Here is a 19,165-nt window from a genome sequence, read left to right on the forward strand (position 1 = left end):
GAACTCTTACATCTGGAGTCTCAGTGATTCCTTATTTGTACCGAAAAGAATACTATAATATATATACATATGTGCATAAAATGAGCCATGAGTTAATTGGCATATAAAATTATATACGAGACTAGATTGATAGAGATTTCGATAAGCAATAAGATCGAATTGGGTATACACGCGCCCAACGATTGGTATTTCTAACGCATAAAAATGTAGCTAATAAAAAGGATTTGTTGGTTTGTTTTGAATTTCACGCAAAGCTACATGAGAGCTATCTGCGCTAGCCATCCCTAATTTTGCAATGCAAGACTAGAGGGAAGGCAGCTAGTCATCGCCACCCACCGCCAACTCAATGAATAGTGGGACTGACCGTCACATTATAAAGCTCCCAATTTCATAAAGACAAGTATGGATTGATATATACGTAACGTTGCCAGCTATATTAATAACGAAAGTTGAATGATATATAGATTATTGAAACAAAGTCAAAAATACAAATCTATCCACATTATATTTGTGTGTTTGTGTGTGTGTATGTGTGATCAATGTACAAAAGTCATTTAAGCCTACACATGCAATATATGTTTAATAAACGTATTTTCACTGGTATCTAAGAGTCATTTCCAGAATAGCATAATACTAAGAAGTAAACGGCTCTATTGTCTGTTACATAATACATGTATGTATGTATATATATATATACGATTAAAATTGATATATTATTACACTTTCCATCGTAGCAACGTAAGATTTAAAAGATTTGATGGAGATCATACAAAAAGAATGGCGTAAAATCTCATTGTACAGAGGATGCATTTTGATTGGCTAATAGTCAAATTATCTTTTAAATATTGTCTCACTTCTCTAAATAATATTTTTCGTAAAATCGTCTTGATTGTCACATTACAGATGTAGTTTCATTTCGCCAATTAAAAATATAACCTGTGACTGCAGTTTTGCCTATTCAAGGATCTACAGCACAGTTTGGGTCAGCAATCTAAAAAGGTGCAGTTAGGCTTCTTACAATGGCAATGTGTATATAATATTTTTGAGTTTTTAAAATCCTTTTGAACTCATGATATTGTAACCTATATTAATTTAGGTGTGTGAATAATATTATAGGATTGTGTTTATTTATTTTTCGGTATACACAGTGGACACACTATTTAATTATTATACTACAGAATTAACTTCACCAAACAACTTTGTCATTTATTGCACTAATAAAACCAGGAAGAAATAGTTCTTCCACAAGTTCTACAACAATAACAATCAATAGTGGAACATTAGAGATTCTCCTTTCAACCTTGGAATAATTAAATCTAACAAACAATGAGGTTGGTTGAGTCTTATGGATGTTTGGTTGAACTGTAAGAAAAAGGGAGCACAGCGTTCTCATGAATAAATTATACACTACTCTTAATTTATATATACTTTCAGTGTACATTTTATAATTGCTCCTACTCTAGTACGATAAGCGTTTTGTTTGGCTTGTTTTCAATTTCGTTCAAAGCTATACGAGGGCTGTCTGCGCTAGCTTTCTCTAATTTAGCAGTGTAAGACTAGATGGAGGACAACTAGTCATCACCAACCACCGTCAATTCTTGGGCTATTCTTTTATCAACGAGTAGTGGGATTGACAGTCATACTATAACGCCCTCACTGCTGAAAGGGCGAGCATGATTGACGTGACGAGGATTCGATTCCGCGACCTTCAGGTTACGAGTCGAACTCCCTAACCACTTGGCCATGCCAGGCTGATAAGCGTTTTAATTAGAACATTACACACAGAGTAAAAGGGAAACAATGTAACGATAACATATTTATTTCGTGATAAACAACTCTTCAACTTTCACATGTAAATTTCTTTCAATACTATCATATCCATTATTATTTAAAACATTAACTCAACGATTTGTTTATTTTTATATATTTTATATTTTTCATAACATACAATCCATAAACCTTATGTATCAAATTTCCCAGACAAAATATAGCTTATTCACCAGAAAAGAAATAAATAGGAAATCCTCACAGCACTTAAGATTAGATAAGGATGTGAATAACAGGAAAAAGCCAAAGCATCATGGTCGTTAATTTGCCTTATCAGTTTTTAACATTAAAATAACAAATTATATGTTAAAGCTAACATCCTTACACAAACAGTGTATCCTCTAATGAGATCGATAAGTATAAAATACATGTATATTTATTTACATCTTCACGTGTTACATGTCATTACTTATCATCATAAGCAAGAAATGACTAAGTTGTTTCTTGATCTTACCATTTCCGGAGACAAAACACATGTTGAATTTGTCAGACTATCTGAGACGTTATTTTCAATTCATTTTATGACAAGGAGGCCCCCAGTATGCTGAGTTACAGCCATAAATTCTGTTATCAAAAACAAGTTTGACTGGGCATTCAAAAATGTGAAGGGTGAATTTGTTGATTGTTTTATCCCAATAGCATTCGTAGAATTGACTACAATCTTCAGGATGTCGAAAGAGACCTGCTCTAGAACAAGCTACATCAGGAATAGTTTCTTCGTCCTTGCCATCATCCCTTAGAGTTGTCCTTCTAAATTCAGTAACTATTCCCTGTTCAACATTTTCCCCAGTAATATCTGGTTTCTGGAGACCTATATTTTGCGATATTCTTGGGTTACGCACATCTTCAGATAACTTATTTTTGTTTTGATATTTAACTATAGGAGTCGGTGACCGACTAGGTTCAACTGGTCCAAAATGCGCAGAATGATATGGAATATTTTGCTCAATAGTTTTCTCTCTGTGATCGGTTATTCCATCAGTTACTTTTCCCTCATAATATCCATCAGGTTCCTTAGCACGTGAAATATCTTGGCCTGTTGTTTTACCACGGTAAGCGTTTTTAGACACTGCATGACCTGAGTGGCCTATAGGGTGGTTGTCATATTTAGGTCGGGTTGTATATTGTTCTTCATTTCTAAGAATGGGTGTTGACGCTGGAGGAGATGCTTCTGCCAGTGGTTCTACATCAATAACAGTCAATGGTTGCACATCAGGGATTCTTTTTCCAGCTTGAGAGTCATTATATTTAACAGACTTTGAGGCTTTTCGTATTTTAGGGGTATGTTGGTTACCAAGGTCATCTTCATCTGAAATAGTTGTGTAGCTAATTACGTCTTTTGAAGCAGGCTTAGATGGAACAGTTGGAAGAATGATGTAACTAGGAACGTTAATATTGGGTTTTGTGCCATTTTGTTCATTATTTATTACTCGTGGCTTTTGTAACTTTCGTGATGTTTGACTATATTTAGGTAGCTGTGTGTATCTATTTCTAACTATTTTATTCACTGCTGTGGGAGGTGTGACATCTGAAACAGCTAGAAATGAGTATTTAGGTCCTACAGGTTTTAATCGTTGCCCAAACACTGGGGCATTGTAAATGTTTGTTGTTTCCGGAGGAGGCCCATAAACATCTGCTTCCTCTTGTGGTTCGTACTTACGTGTGTATGTTCCAAAAGTAATCCTAGAAATATATGGTGGAAATATAGAAGGAGACGAAGTTGATGCAATGTTATTTCGCAAAAGTAGTACATCTTTTACTACTGTAGGCGTAGTTCTGGTTTTTAGACCTACAAAGGGCCCACCACCATATCGATATGAAGATGTTGGTGTTTGAATATCACCCCCTGAAGATAGTGGTGTTTGAACATAGTCTCTCTCTGGTGTTGGTTGATTGGTATGAGATGGGTATAGGAAAATATTTTCTTCTGTAAAATAGTTGACAGGAGTAGTTGATAGTTTGAAACGTGATCTAGTTGAGAAATGACTTTCAACTTTTGTAGGTGGTGCAGGTTTTCTTGTTTTTTCTCCTTGCACTCCTAACTTATAGAATAAAGGCTGCTTACCTTCATGTGGCTTAGCAAGAAGAGGATGCGTTGATAAATCTCTGGACTGATTTTCGACATTATTAGGAGGAACAAACTTTGTTGTTTCTTTAACAGGACCTTTAACTTCATAAATTAATGGATGCTCTGCAAAATGTTTTTCAACTAATGGCAGCGTAAGTGATGGTGAAATCTGGGGTTGTTTTGGCAAGGTTTGAACAGAAAAATGTTCCTGGGCGTTTTTGGGAGGAATATGTCTATCTTGTTTAATAGGGATGGATTGTTTGTGAACCACAAGTTGTTCTGGAGGATTAGGTGAAGTTGGTGGAAATGAAATATCGGTTTGTTTGATCGTAGGATGAATAGAAAAATGTCCTTGAAGTTTCCTAGGAGCAGCATGTTCCCTAGGTTCTTCAACAAGTATACCTATTTTTGGTCGATCACGAACTGGTGGACTCAAAGCTGTAGTCAAGTAATCAGTGTTGTAACAACAGTCTGTTCCAACATTCATCCCTGATTTACATACACAGTCTAAACTGTGTTGGTAATTATTTTGTGTTCTAGAAAAATGAGGAGTTACAGTAACCAGAGTCTGTTTGTCATTAGTTAACGATGTCTTGGGGTGTTTAGTTGGGAAAGAAATAGTACCAATAGGGGAAGGCAATGAAGAATATAAAGGTTTTTTGTTAAAAAGCTCACGTGCGCTGTGATATAATCCAGTTTTCGGTGGACTTGCATCATAATTAATAACAAGTGATGATATAGGCGTGGGTTGATTGAGAGGACGTGTGTCTTTTATTTCATCCTGGTAAAAATATAATACCTGCTTAGGTGAAACAGTGTTATGTGGATGTGGTGACACAGGATGAACTTCATACAGCTTGGGTTTATATGATGGACTGATTAAACCAGTAAACTGCTCTGGAACACTTGGTTCTTTCACAGTATATTTTAGAGGTATATCATGCTTAAAATCTGTTTGTGCTCTAGAAGTATGGACTTTATTAGGTATTACTTCTTTGAGATGACCTACATTTAAATGTTGTTTATCACCATGGACCACATCTCCTGCTAAACCACTTGTAAATATTTCATCACCACGTCCTACCTTTTCAACGAAACCATGAGTAGGCTTATTACCATAACTTGTATCTTTAGAAAAATCAAATGAGCCTTTTGGACTATGTTTTTCATCATATATCACATCACGTACAAGACCAAATAGACTTTCAGGCTCATGTTTACCATTATAATCTACGTCTCTAGAAAAACTTACCAAACCTCCATTTTTATCTTTCTCATTTTGTCTTGCAATTCCTTGAGAACCACGTCTGTTTCCATTTCTGTTAACTTCAGGGGAATCTGGTGGATCTACTGATCCACGTATCCCAGTGAATCCTATACTATCGACAGGACCATGTGTGTCTTTAGAATCATGTCTTCTGTTATTCTCAAAATCTCTAAAAATTCCTAGTTTACCATCAGGACCTTTTTTAGTGTCATATCTAGTAAATTCACTTAAGCCTGTTAAACTTTTAAAACCATTTATAATATCACTGGTACGATCCACAGTTCCGTCAAGTCTATGTTCTTTACTATCTCTTACACCACTGTTTGGACTTGAAGAACCTACATACCCACGCCTACTATTATTATATCCGATAATTCTAGTATTATCAAATTGTCCTGAAATATCAGGTATTTTACTAATCCTGTCAACGTTAAGAGAATCTATTTTACTACTAGGGCCATATTTATTGTGAAATTCTATGTCACTAACATGATCTATTGGCTTTTCAGATCCTGCAAGCCGATGTTTAATATCAAAGCTTACATGACCATCAGGAGCTAAGGAACTCTTAGAACCATATGGCTTATCATATTTTAGATCACTAACAGGATCTAGTAGGCTTAGTCTTTTACTATCTTCTACTTTACTTTCAGGATCCAATGAACTCCCTGGAGTACTTTTAACGTCAAATATTAAACCAGTGGAAGGACTTAGAAAAGTTTTGGGTTCATATTTATCAACGTTAACAGAACCTACTGAACCTCCAGGAATACTTCTACTACCGTATTCTATATTGCCTTTAGTATACACCAGACCTCTAAGACCACCAGGACCATTTCTACCATCACGAATTACTACACCATCTGGATCTGAGAAACCTGCATGCCCATATCCTTTACTGTGTTTTGCACTACCAATAGGACTTACTAGACTTACATGACTATTTTCATTACCATATCCTGTATCACTAAATGGTCCTTTAGAACCATCACTATTACCATATCTTGCAATATTAGGTAGATCTGGAGTAGTATTGGGACCATGTGTGCTGCTATATTTATTACTGTAAACAAGATGTGATAAATTTAAAAAAATCAAGCTTAATACCATAGCTTAAAACACCATCATGATTTGAAGTATCTTTAGGGCCATGCCCATCAACATATCCTGCACCAGTAGTAGGTACTAATGGGTATTCATGGCCATGTTGGCCATTATATTGTACACCAACATTAGGACCTTGAGAACTTCCATGAGCATTTCTACCATCATGTTTTACACCAGCGCCCGGGCTTCCAGATCTTTGTTTTTCATCATATGTTGCACCACCACCAATAGGACGTGACAGACTTGCAATATCATGTCCGATACGATATCCTACACTATCTTTAAAGTCTACTTGACTTTCGCGATCTCCTCTGTCACTATATCTTACAATAGGACTTTCATGACCTTGTCTTTTATCAGATCTATTAAATACAGTTGAATCTGGTGTATCTATAGAGCCAAGCTTTTTATCATGTGCTATACTTCTAATAGAGTCTGAAGGAGGCCTATATCTATGTCTTCGTTCATATCTTAAATTTCTATCAGGAATTGTCTGTTCTCCATGACCATGTCCACCTATAGATGTTTTATTTTTTGTAATACTTGGCAGATTTTCATTGTCATGTCCACCATTATACTGAGCTCTTATGACAGAATTTGGTGGCTCTCCAGTATTACTTTTTATACTGTCTCCTGAAAATCTGTTTGGACTTTCGGAGATATCTCTTATGCCACTTCCTATACTTCTTGTTTGACTCTTAGAATCACGTCCACTAACATATCCCAAATTCCTACCTGGACCTGAAGGACCAGATCCTGTTTTGTATCCTACACTTCTGGCGTGACCACCAAGTTCAGATTCTTCATCATATCCAAAATCACGGAATGGGATGTTAGATCCTCGTTCACTACTATATTCTACATTTGCACCTAAATCAACCAACCCAAAGGTACCTTCTTCAGAACTTTTAGGAAGTTTTGCAAAACCAATATTTGGCCCTCTAGGTAGAGCTTCAGAAAATTCTCCAAAATGCTCATATTCAGGGCTTTTTTCTTTTTGAAAGCTGCCTGAAGGATTCAATTGAGGTGCTATATATCGATCAACACTTAAAACTTTTGCGGTACTTTCAACCTTTGGTGTAATTCCTCCATAAGGACCACTACATCCTGGAACCAGCCAACGCCAGTTACACAGGAGTTTCTCTTCATCAAAAGCTAGATCGAAGGGGCACTTGAATTCAAATGCTTGAAGAATGCCATTTCCCTCAGAGCAGTAATAGAACCATCTACAGTTTTCTGGATCTTGGAAGTAACCATTGTCAGAACATACAAATGTTTTTCTCGGAACAGGCAAGACTTCACCAGATCCGTCACATGGCAGAGACCATGACGGCCAGTTGCAAACTTCATATCTTTCATCGAACACGAGGCCATTAGGACAATCATACTGGAAAATAGTGTAATCATTAATATGCTGGTCGAATTTTACGCAGCGATAAAATTTAGTACAATCGTCAGGATGTCGATAATAACCTTGTCTGGCACAGATCATTCTCTCAAAAGTGTCGGAATTACTTTCTACTCGTCCAACAAATCCGTATCTATCCACAACATTTACGACTCTCGATTCAGCTCCTTCAAGATATGCTTCAAACTCGTCAATGGTCTTTGAATTCTTAGTCTTAACTGTGTCTGTGAACACTTTTCGCACACTTCGGATCAAAGGAAAGTCGCCATTACCACAGATGCCTTCATAATCATCATTATTAACAGACCACATTAAAACACCTCCAAGCTTTCGTAACAGAACATACTTGGTCTAGTAAATAAAAATCATATATTTATGAGACATTATAAAGCATATTGAAATACTTTGTTTTTTAACATTAACATAAAATATCATTTACCTCATTAATTAGCGATATGGTAAATAACAAATACGAAATTATAAGAACAAGTTGACTGCTAGTACCTTTATCCTACGCATTTATATCGTTTTATCATATATGATTAATGAAAATTTTGTATTAATAAACTGATAGAATAATTTCATTTTGAGTTTACTTACAGCTAAGGTATATTTTATTACAAGTTACAGTTTTTACAGTAAGTAAGGCCCCACAGTGGCTCAGCAGTATGTCTGTGGACTTACAACGCTAGAAACCAGGTTTTGATACCCGTGGTGGGCAGAGCACAGATAGCCCATTGTGTAGCTTTGTGCTTAATATAAAACAATAACAACAACAATAGTAAGTAAGATTAGTTTTAGAACAGGTACAACGTTTCGATCATTACTACTTGATAATGATCACACCAGTTATCGAAACGTTGTCCCTGTTCTAAAAAATAATCTTACTTACTGTAAAAGCTGTAAATTCTAATGAAATAAACTGATGGAATATTGGTATAATTTCTCTTTCTCTTCTAAGTACTGTAAAAATGGACGCTTTGAAATATTTCGTAGGTAAAATGTGTTACTTTAAATACGTATGCACAATATTTGTGGCGAACTTGCTTAGTAGTAATCTATGTTATAACTTGACAGTTATGGGTAAAAATGAGTTAAAAAGATTCATTTAATTTTTTGGAATCAAAGTGAACACTGATTCAATTTTAGATTTAAGCGTTGTTAATTGGAGGTTATAGTATTGAATGGCTTACTCTTTTTCACATAAAATCTCAATAGATAATAGCTCATTTATAAAAAAAAAATGCAGAAATTTTCAGCCAGTGCATTTACGCAACAGCCTGCAAGATTTCAAGATGTTTTATTAAAATGTGACACATATTTTTGCATCCTTGTGAAATTTTGATCTCAAAATGTCTTATACGTTCATAGTAATGATAAAAAAGGTAAATAAGATTACACACAGGTTAAAAGAAAAGAGTATTTGTTAGTTAACTTTAAAATGACATTTTTCTAGTGTAGTTACAACGCTATATGACATTTTAAACCGAAAATATATATTATTATTACTTTGACAAGAAATTTCAAAAACATTCCAATCACCTCAGGATAATTCTAAATCATTGATATTTCCTACTGGCAACAGACTGATTTATTTTAGTTGAATTTTCTACAAACATTCTTGAAATAAAATACTGATTCTTGAACTAGATACGGTATAAATTATCCATTTTTTTTAGGTTTTAGTGAAAACAATGTACGTTGGCGATAACTAAAGTAGACTCTAAAATAAACGTATACATAATGCCTTTTCTAATAGACTCGCATCTGAGCCTGACCGAAGGATGTTTGGTTGGTTTTTGTTTGTTTCTGATATTCGTGCTAGATACACAAAGGTTATATGTGCTAGCCGTCCCGGATTTTTAACTGGCACACGAAAGGAAAGGAAGTTAGTTAACGTCTCTCATCACCAAAATTTGGACTACTCTTGTTTAACCGTTCCTTTAAAATAGCACATCTACGGCCCCAAATGCGGAGTGTGTTTTGGCAGCAACAATCCCCTAACCATTAACCCTTAGATTTACATATCGAAGACTCTAACTACTAGGTCATGTCCTGTTGATGATTTGAAGTTAAATTGGTTTGTTTTGAATTTCGCGCAAAGCTACATAAGAGCTATGCGCTAGCCGTTCCTAATTTAGCTGTGTAAGACTAGAGGGAATGTAGTCAGTCATCACCACCCACCGCCAACTGTTCACGTCGCTGAAAGGGCGAGCATGTTTGGTGTGTAGAGGATTCGAACCCGCGACCCTCAGATTATAAGTTGAGTGCCTTAACCATCTAGACATGGCGGGCCCTTGAAGTTAGAAGATTCAGTGAATACCATAACATTTTTGTATTTAAGATAGCACATCGATTAAGGCATTAGAAGACATTAAATTTTCATCTTCAATATTCTGTAAGTGGCAGATTTGTTTGTTTTGAATTTCGGGTAAAGCTACATGAGTAAAGCTATCCCTAATATAGCAGTGTATGACTGGAAGGCAGCTAGTCAACACTACCCACCACCAACTTTTGAGCTACTATTTTACCAACGAATAATGGGATTGACCGTCACATTATAATGCCACCACATCTGAAAGAGTGAGCATATTTGGTAGGACAGGTATTTGAATCCGCGACCCTCACATTGTGAGTCAACCACCTTAACCACCTGGCCATGTTAGGCTTGTGATAAAATTTTAAGACTCAAAATGCACAGACCTCAAAACCTTTTATAGGAACATTAAATTTTCCCCATGTTCCTGTATTTAGTAGCTTTTTATGAACAATAATGGTTAACAAATAAAAATATTCCATTAGTAAGTGTGACGTCATTCAAAATTATATTGCCAATGCAATGGTATAAATCGAGTTAACAGAGAGAAACAGGTAAAATCCATTGATAAGTGTTCCCTGCTGGAACAGCGGTAAGTCTTCGGAATTACAACGCCAAAATCATGGGTTAGATTCCCCTCAGCGGACACAGCAGATAGCACGATGTGGCTTTGCTATAAGAAAAACATACACACAAAAGCTCTCCATACGTTTCTAAACTTCCTGCTATATAATTCCAAACAATAACATCTCCCGCTCTAAGTTCAATACTGTTTGAATATTGATAATGAAATGACAGAAAATATGCTGCACCTTAGTGATCTTTTCATAAACACTACCTATGTGTCTTCATTAGGAAAAAGTGGAACACAGCTAATTTATATCGCCAGGTTTGGGTTATATCTGAGATGAGAAAATTTGTCAAGCACATTTACAATGTGTGTTAAAACTTGGGAAAAATATTAAGCTTAACTTACACGTTGAACTCTCGAAATGCTGTAAGACTACTTACATTTTAATACTAGTGTTATAACTGTTAGTCCTATGATGGCAGGTGTGGCTTAGTAAATAGCATAACCACAGTGTAAACACAGAATATCAACCTCTAATCTATAAAACAGTTCCGTACTTTGGAGCCGCGAGTATGCTACAAGAGAGACTGTCAAATCCCACTACATGGTTAGACAAGTGTAGCACAAGAGCTGACGGTAGGTGAACTAGATTAGCTACCTTTCTTCTTGTCTATCACTTCAGAATTAGATATGGCTGAGTATATATAGCTTTGTGTAGCCTTGAAATAAAATACGAAACAAATTAATCCTATAATCGCTACTTGATCACGTAGTTCATTTGGAGAAGAAAAATGAATAAAACGTATATAATTATGTAAATTAAATATAATAGTAAACTGTTGAGTTGCTTACTTAAATATAGACTAAAATGTGTTCCAATACATAATTTGGACACCGTAAAGAACGTTTATAATTGTTTTTTTGCTTACGTTGCCTTCTCACCTTAAGCCTTGCACTAATTTCGTCATCATAACCAACCAAGTCTTCTTCATTGTAAGTGTAGGGTGAAGTTTGGTCAGTCTCTCTTAGAACTGACCAGTTTCCTGAATTCTTGAAATCGCATACCTGACAAGAAATTAAGTGTTAATAGTATTCCTTAAAATACATAAAATTTAACTAGATTTCAACTTGAACTAGGTGTACTTTATCTTAATATTTGTTTGTATAAATCATAAAACACCGATTTGCTTTTGTATATTAATTTTCTAAAAATCATAAGATTTTTGTTTCAGATATCCGTAGTTACTGCGTTCAGAAGATAACCTACTGTATTTAAAATTTGATCATCAGTCAAATTAGATATTAATGCTCATTTATTATGAGAATAGTTATTTATGTTTAAAGATTGTTTTAAGCTCATTTTTATAGAATATTTTTGCTACTGCGTTGCAATGATCAGCTCGTAAAATCATATATCACACCTTTCCATGAGATAAAATTTTTCTTTTGCCTTTAAAGGCCTTTCCTTCTACACCTTTTTTTAAAGAGTCTTCAACGAAGAGCCTATAATATGATGTCTTATAAGCCACTCCAAAGGTAGGAATACCGACCACAATCTTATCCTTTGGGACGTTGAAAGACAACAGAAGATCCACGAGAGAGTCCTAAAGAATGAAATGTAATAGGCGGATAAAACAATATTAATGTTAAATGTGTTTTTCAACATAATTTTCACTCTGTTTTTAGGATACTTACAGATACTTTTAAAGCATAAAACATGTAAAAATACTTTAATATTTTTTTTAAAACATCAACATAACAATTTCCCACAAATAAAGGAGTAAACACTTAAATAAAATACATTATTATGAAAGGAAAGTGCGGCATTACTAAAAATTAAAATTCATTTTTATGGAAAAAAGTGCGGCATTATTGAGAATTAAAATACATTCTAATGGAAGGAAAGTGCGACATTTTTGAGAATTAAAATACATTGTAATGGAAGGAAAATGCGGCATTACTGAGAATTCAAATACACTCTTATGGTAAGAAAGTACGGCATTTCTGGGAATAAAACTACATTCTTATAAAAGGAAAGTGCGGCATTATTAAGAATTAAAATACATTCTTATGGAAGGAAAATACAGCATTACTGAGAATTAAAATACTTTCTTATGGAAGAAAATTGCAGCATTACTAAGAATTAAAATACATTCTTATAAAAGGAAATTGCAACATTACTGAGAATTCAAATACATTCTTATGGTAGAAAAATGCGGCATTACTGAGAATTAAAATACATTCTTATGGAAGGAAGTGCAGCATTATGGAGAATTAAAATACACTCTTATGGAAAAAAGTGCGGCATTACTGAAAAATAAAATACATTCATATAGAAAAAGAGTGCGGTATTACTGAGAATTAAAATACATTCTCATGGGAAAAAGTGCGACATTCCTGACAATTAAAATAGATTCTTATGGAAGGAAAGTGCGGCATTACTGAAAATGAAAATACATTCTTATGGAAGGAAAAGCAGCATTAGTAAGAATTAAAATGCATTCTTATGGTAAGAATGCACGGCATTTCTAAGAATTACACTACATTCTTATAGAAGGAAAGTGCGGCATCATTGAGAATTAAAATACATTTTTATGGAAGAAAAGAGCGGCATTACTAAGAATTAAAATACATTCCAATGGAAGGAGAGTGCAATATGACTGTGAATTCAAATACAATCTTATGGTAGAAAAATGTGGCATTATTTAGAATTAAAATACATTCTTATGGTAGGAAAGTGCGGCATTATTGAGAATTAAAATACATTACTATGGAAGAAAACTGCTCCATTACTGAGAATTAAAATACATTCTTCTTGGAAGAAAGTGCAGAAGTACTAAGAATTAAAAACATTCTTATGGAAGGAAAGTGTGCATTACTGAGAAGTAAAATGCATTCTCATGGAAGGAAAGTGCAGTATTACTGTCAATTAAAATACCCTCTGACAGAAAGAAAGTGCGGTATAACTGAGATTTAAAATACATTCTATGGAAAATAATGCGGCATAACTAAGAATTAAAACACATTCTTATGGAAGAAAAATACAGCAATACCGAGAATAAAAATACATTCTTATGGAAGAAAAGTGCAGAATTACGGAGAATTAAATAACATTCTTATTGGAGGAAAGAGCGGCATTACTGAGAACTAAAATACATTATTATTGGAGGAAAGTGCAGCATTACTACGAATTAAAATACATTCTAATGGAAGGAAAGTGTGGCATTACTAAGAATTAAATAACATTCTCATGGAAAGAAAATGCAGCACTACCGAGAATTAAAATATATTCTTATAAAAGGAAAGTCCGGCATTACTAAGTATTAAAATTTATTTTTATGGAAGGAAAAAGCGGCATTATTGAGAATTAAAATACATTCTTATGGAAGGAAAGTGCGGCATTACTGAAAATTAAAATACATTCATATAAATAGAAATTGTGGCATTACTGAGAATTAAAATGCATCCTCATGGAAGGAAAGTGCAGTATAACTGTCAATTAAAATACGTTCTTAGGGAAGGAAACTGCGGCATTACTGAGAATTAAAATACATTCTTAAGGAAGGAAAGTGAGGCATTATTGAGAATTAAAATTAATTCTTATGGAAGAAAAGGGCGGCATTACTGTGAATTAAAAAACATTTTTATGGTAAGAAAGTGTGCATTACTGGGAACTAAAATACATTCTTCTGGAAAGAAAGTGCTGCATTACGGAGAATTAAAATTAATTCTTATGGAAGGAAAGTTTGGCATCATTTAGAATTTAAATACGTTCTTATGGAAGGAAAGTGCGTTATTAGTAAGAAATAAATTACATTCTTATAGATGGAAAGTTCGTCATTACAGAGAATTAAAATACATTCTAATGGAAGGAAAGTGCAGCACTACGAAGATTTAAACTACATTCTATTTGAAGGAAAGAGCGGAATTACTGAGAATTAAAATACATTTTTATGGAAGGAAGGTGTGGCATTACTAAAAATTAAAATTTATTCTTATGGAAGGAGAATGCGGCATTACTGAGAATTAAAATACATTCTTATTGGAGGAAAGTGCGGCATTATTGAGAATCAAAACACCTTTTTATGGAAGGAAAGTGCACCATTACTAAGAATTAAAATACACTCTTGTTGAAGGAATGTGCAACTTTAGTAAAAATTAAAATACATTCTTATTGGAGGAAAGTGCAGTATTTCTAAGAATTAAAATAATTTCTTATGGAAGGAAAGTTCGGCATTATTGAGATTTAAAATACATTCTTATTTAAAGAAAGTGCGGCATTACTAAGAATTTAAATATATTATTATGGAAGGAAAGTGCGGCTTTTCTAAGAATTTAAATATATTCTTATGGAAGTAAATGTGCGGCATTACTGAGAAATAAAATACATTCGTATGGATGGAAAGTGCCGCAATACAGAGAACTAAAATACATTCTTATGGAAGCAAAGTGCGTCATTGCTGAGAATTAAAATACATTCTTATGGAAGAAAAGTGCAACATTACAAAGAATTAAAATACTTTCTTATTGGAAGAAAGTGCGACATTATTGTGAATTAAAACACATTTTTATGGAAGAAAAAGTATAGCATTACTAAAAATTAAAATAAATTCTTATGGAACGAATGTGCGGCATTACTGTGAATTCAAATACATTCTTATTGGAGGAAAGTACATCATCAATAAGAATTAATACACATTATTATGGAAGTAAAGTGCGTCATTAGTGACGATTAAAATACATTCTTTTAAAAAAATGTGCGTCATTACTGACAATGAAAATATATTCTTATGGAAAAAAGTGCGGCATTACTGAGAATTAGAATACATTCTTATGGGAGAAAATGCGGCATTAGTAAGAAATAAAACACATTCTTATGGAAAGAAGATCCGGCATTATTCAGATTTAAAATATATTCTCATTTCCGAAAACTGCAGCATTACTAAGAATTAAGATATATTCTTACGGAGAAAGATTGCGGCAATACTAAGAGTTAAAATACATTCTTATGGAAGGAAAGTGCAGCATTATTGAGAATTAAAATACATTCTTATAAAAGGAAAGTGCGGCATTACTAAGAATTAAAATTAATTCTTATGGAAGGAAAGTGTGGCATCATTGAGAACTTAAATACGTTCTTATGGAAGGAAAGTGCGTCATTACTGACAAATAAATCACATTCTCATGGATGGAAAGTTCGTCATTATAGAGAATTAAAATACATTTTATGGAAGGAAGGTGCGGCATCACTAAAAATTAAAATTTATTCTTATGGAAGGAGAGTGCGGCATTATTGAGAATTAAAACACCTTTTTATGGAAGGAAAGTGCACCATTACTAAGAATTAAAATACACTCTTGTTGAAGAAATGTGCAACTTTAGTAAAAATTAAAATACATTCTTATTGGAAGAAAGTGCAGTATTACTAAGAATTAAAATAATTTCTTATGGAAGGAAAGTTCGGCATTATTGAGATTTAAAATACATTCTTATTTGAGGAAAGTGCGGCATTACTAAGAATTTAAATATATTCTTTTGGAAGGAAAGTGAAGCTTTACTAAGCATTAAAATATATTCTTATCGAAGGAAAGTGCCGCAGTACGAAGAACTAAAATACATTCTTATGGAAGCAAAGTGCGACATTGCTGAGAATTAAAATACATTCTTATGGAAGGAAACTGCAACATTACAAAGAATTAAAATACTTTCTTATTGGAAAAAAGTGCGACATTATTGTGAATTAAAACACATTTTTATGGAAGAAAAAGTGTAGCATTACTAGGATTTAAAATAAATTCTTATGGAAATAATGTGCGGCATTACTGAGAATTAAAATAGATTCTTATGGAAGGAAATGTGATGTTATTAAGAATTAAAATACATTCTTATGAAAGGAAAGTGCTGCATTACCGAGAATCAAAATACATTCTTATGAAAGGAAAGTGCTGCATTACCGAGAATCAAAATACATTCTTATGGAAGGAAAGTGCTGTATTACTATTAATTAAAATACATTCTTATTGGAGGAAAGTGCAGCATTACTTAGAATTAATATACATTTTTGAGAAGGTGAGTGCAGCATTACTAAGAATTAAAATACATTCTTATCAGTGGAAAGTACAGCATTAATAATAATTCAAACACATTCTTATGAAAGTAAAGTGCAGCATTACTAAAAATTAAAATACATTCTTATTGGAGAAAAGTGCAGCATTACTAAGAAATATGATACATTCCAATGGGAGGAAAGTGCGGCATTTATGTGAATTTAAATACATTCTTATTGAAGGAATGTGCAGCTTTACTAATAATTAAAATACCTTATTAAGGAAGTTAAGAGCGTTTTTACTAAGAATTAAAATACATTCATATGGAAGAAAAGAGCGGCATTTTCCGAATTAAATTACATTCTTATGGAAGGAAAGTGCTGCATTACTGAAAATTAAAATTCATTGATATAGAAGGAATGTGCGCCATTACTGAGAATTAAAATACTTTCTCATTGAAGGAAAATGGGGCATGTACTGAGAATTAAATTACATTCACTTGGAAGGAACGTGCGTCATTACTGACAATTAAAATAGATTCTTATATAAAAAAAGTGCAGCATTACTAAGAATTAATATAAATTTTTTAGAAGGTGAGTGTGGCATTAATAAGAATTAAAATTAATTTTTATGGAATGAAAGTGTGGCATGATTGAGAATTAAAATACATTCTTATGGAAGGAAAGTGCGGCATTACTAAGAATTAAAATACATTCTTATGGAAAAAAAGTGCGTCATTACTAATAATTAAATACATTCTTATGGAAGGAAAGTGCTGCATTACTAATAATTAAAATATATTCTTATTGGAGGAATGTGCAGCTTTACTAAGAATTAAAATACATTCTTATGGGAGGAAAGTGCGGCTTTACTAAGAATTAAAATACATTCATATGGAAAGAAATTGCGGCATTTTCCAAATTAAATTACATTCTTATCGAAGGAAAGTGCAGCATAACCTAAAATCAAAATACATTTTTATCGAGGCTAAGTGCAGCATTACAAAGAATTAATATACATTTTTTAGAAGATAAGTGCGGCATTAATAAGAATTAAAATTAATTCTTATGGAAGGAAAGGGTGGCATCATTGAGAACTAAAATCAATTCATATAGAAAGAAAGTACGACATTGCTGAGAATTAAAATACATTCATATAAAAGGAAATTGTGGCATTACTGAGAATTAAAACGCATTCTCATGGTAGGAAAGTGCAGAATTACTGTCAATTAAAATACGTTCTCAGAGAAGGAAAGTGCGGCATTACTGAAAATTAAAATACATTCATAAAGAAAAAACTGTGGTATTACTGATAATTAAAATACATTCTTATGAATGAAAGTGCGACATTCCTGAGAATTAAAATACATTCTTGTGGAAGGAAATTGAAGCATTATAAAGAACTAAAATATATATTTTATGGAAGGAAATTGCAACATGACTGAGAATTCAAATACAATCTTACGATACAAAAGTGCGGAATTTCGGAGAATTAATTAACATTCTTATTGGAGGAAAATGCGGCATTACTGAGAAATAAAATACATTATTATTGGAGGAAAGTGCATCATTACTTCGAGTTAAAATACATTCTTATGGAAGGAAATTGCGGCATTACTAAAAATTAAAATACATTCTTATGGAAGAAAAAAGGCATTACTAAGAATTAAATTCATTTTTATGGAAGGAAAGTGCGGCATTATTGAGAATTAAAATACATTCTTATAAAGAAAAGTGCGGCATTACTAAGAATTAAAATTAATTCTTATGGAAGGAAAGTGTGACATCATTGAGAACTTAAATACGTTCTTATGGAAGGAAAGTGCGTCATTAGTGAGGAATAAATTACATTCTCATGGATGGAAAGTTCGTCATTATAGAGAATTAAAATACATTTTATGGAAGGAAGGTGCGGCATCACTAAAAATTAAAATTTATTCTTATTGGAGGAAAGTGCGGCATTATTGAGAATTAAAACACCTTTTTACTAAGAATTAAAATACACTCTTGTTGAAGGAATGTGCAACTTTAGTAAAAATTAAAATACATTCTTATTGGAAGAAAGTGCAGTATTACTAAGAATTAAAATAATTTCTTATGGAAGGAAAGTTCGGCATTATTGAGATTTAAAATACATTCTTATTTGAGGAAAGTGCGGCATTTTCCGAATTAAATTACATTCTTATGGAAGAAAAGTCCTGCATTACTGAAAATTTAAATTCATTGATATGGAATGTGAGGCATTACTGAGAATTAAAATATATTCTCATTGAAGGAAAATGGGGCATTACTGACAACTAAAATACATTCATTTTGAATGAATGTGCGTCATTACTAAGAATTAAAATAATTTCTTATGGAAGGAAAGTTCGGCATTATTGAGATTTAAAATACATTCTTATTTGAGGAAAGTGCGGCATTACTAAGAATTTAAATATATTCTTTTGGAAGGAAAGTGAGGCTTTACTAAGCATTAAAATATATTCTTATCGAAGGAAAGTGCCGCAATACGAAGAACTAAAATACATTCTTATGGAAGCAAAGTGCGACATTG

General features: G+C 33.1%; 1 protein-coding gene across 1 annotated transcript in view; it reads right to left on the reverse strand.

Moving 5' to 3' along the window:
• Positions 1 to 1,803: 1,803 nt before the first annotated feature.
• The window catches only part of LOC143231393 (uncharacterized), a 60,322-nt gene continuing 42,960 nt past the window's right edge, over positions 1,804 to 19,165 (reverse strand). Inside the window, 4 exon segments of the mRNA XM_076465938.1 lie at positions 1,804 to 6,224; positions 6,226 to 8,028; positions 11,508 to 11,630; positions 11,987 to 12,169. Coding sequence (XP_076322053.1) covers positions 2,337 to 6,224; positions 6,226 to 8,028; positions 11,508 to 11,630; positions 11,987 to 12,169 — 5,997 coding nt within the window. The 3' untranslated portion in view covers positions 1,804 to 2,336.

The sequence above is a fragment of the Tachypleus tridentatus genome, chromosome 11 (genome assembly GCF_004210375.1).
Source record: "Tachypleus tridentatus isolate NWPU-2018 chromosome 11, ASM421037v1, whole genome shotgun sequence".
Lineage (NCBI taxonomy): Eukaryota > Metazoa > Arthropoda > Merostomata > Xiphosura > Limulidae > Tachypleus > Tachypleus tridentatus.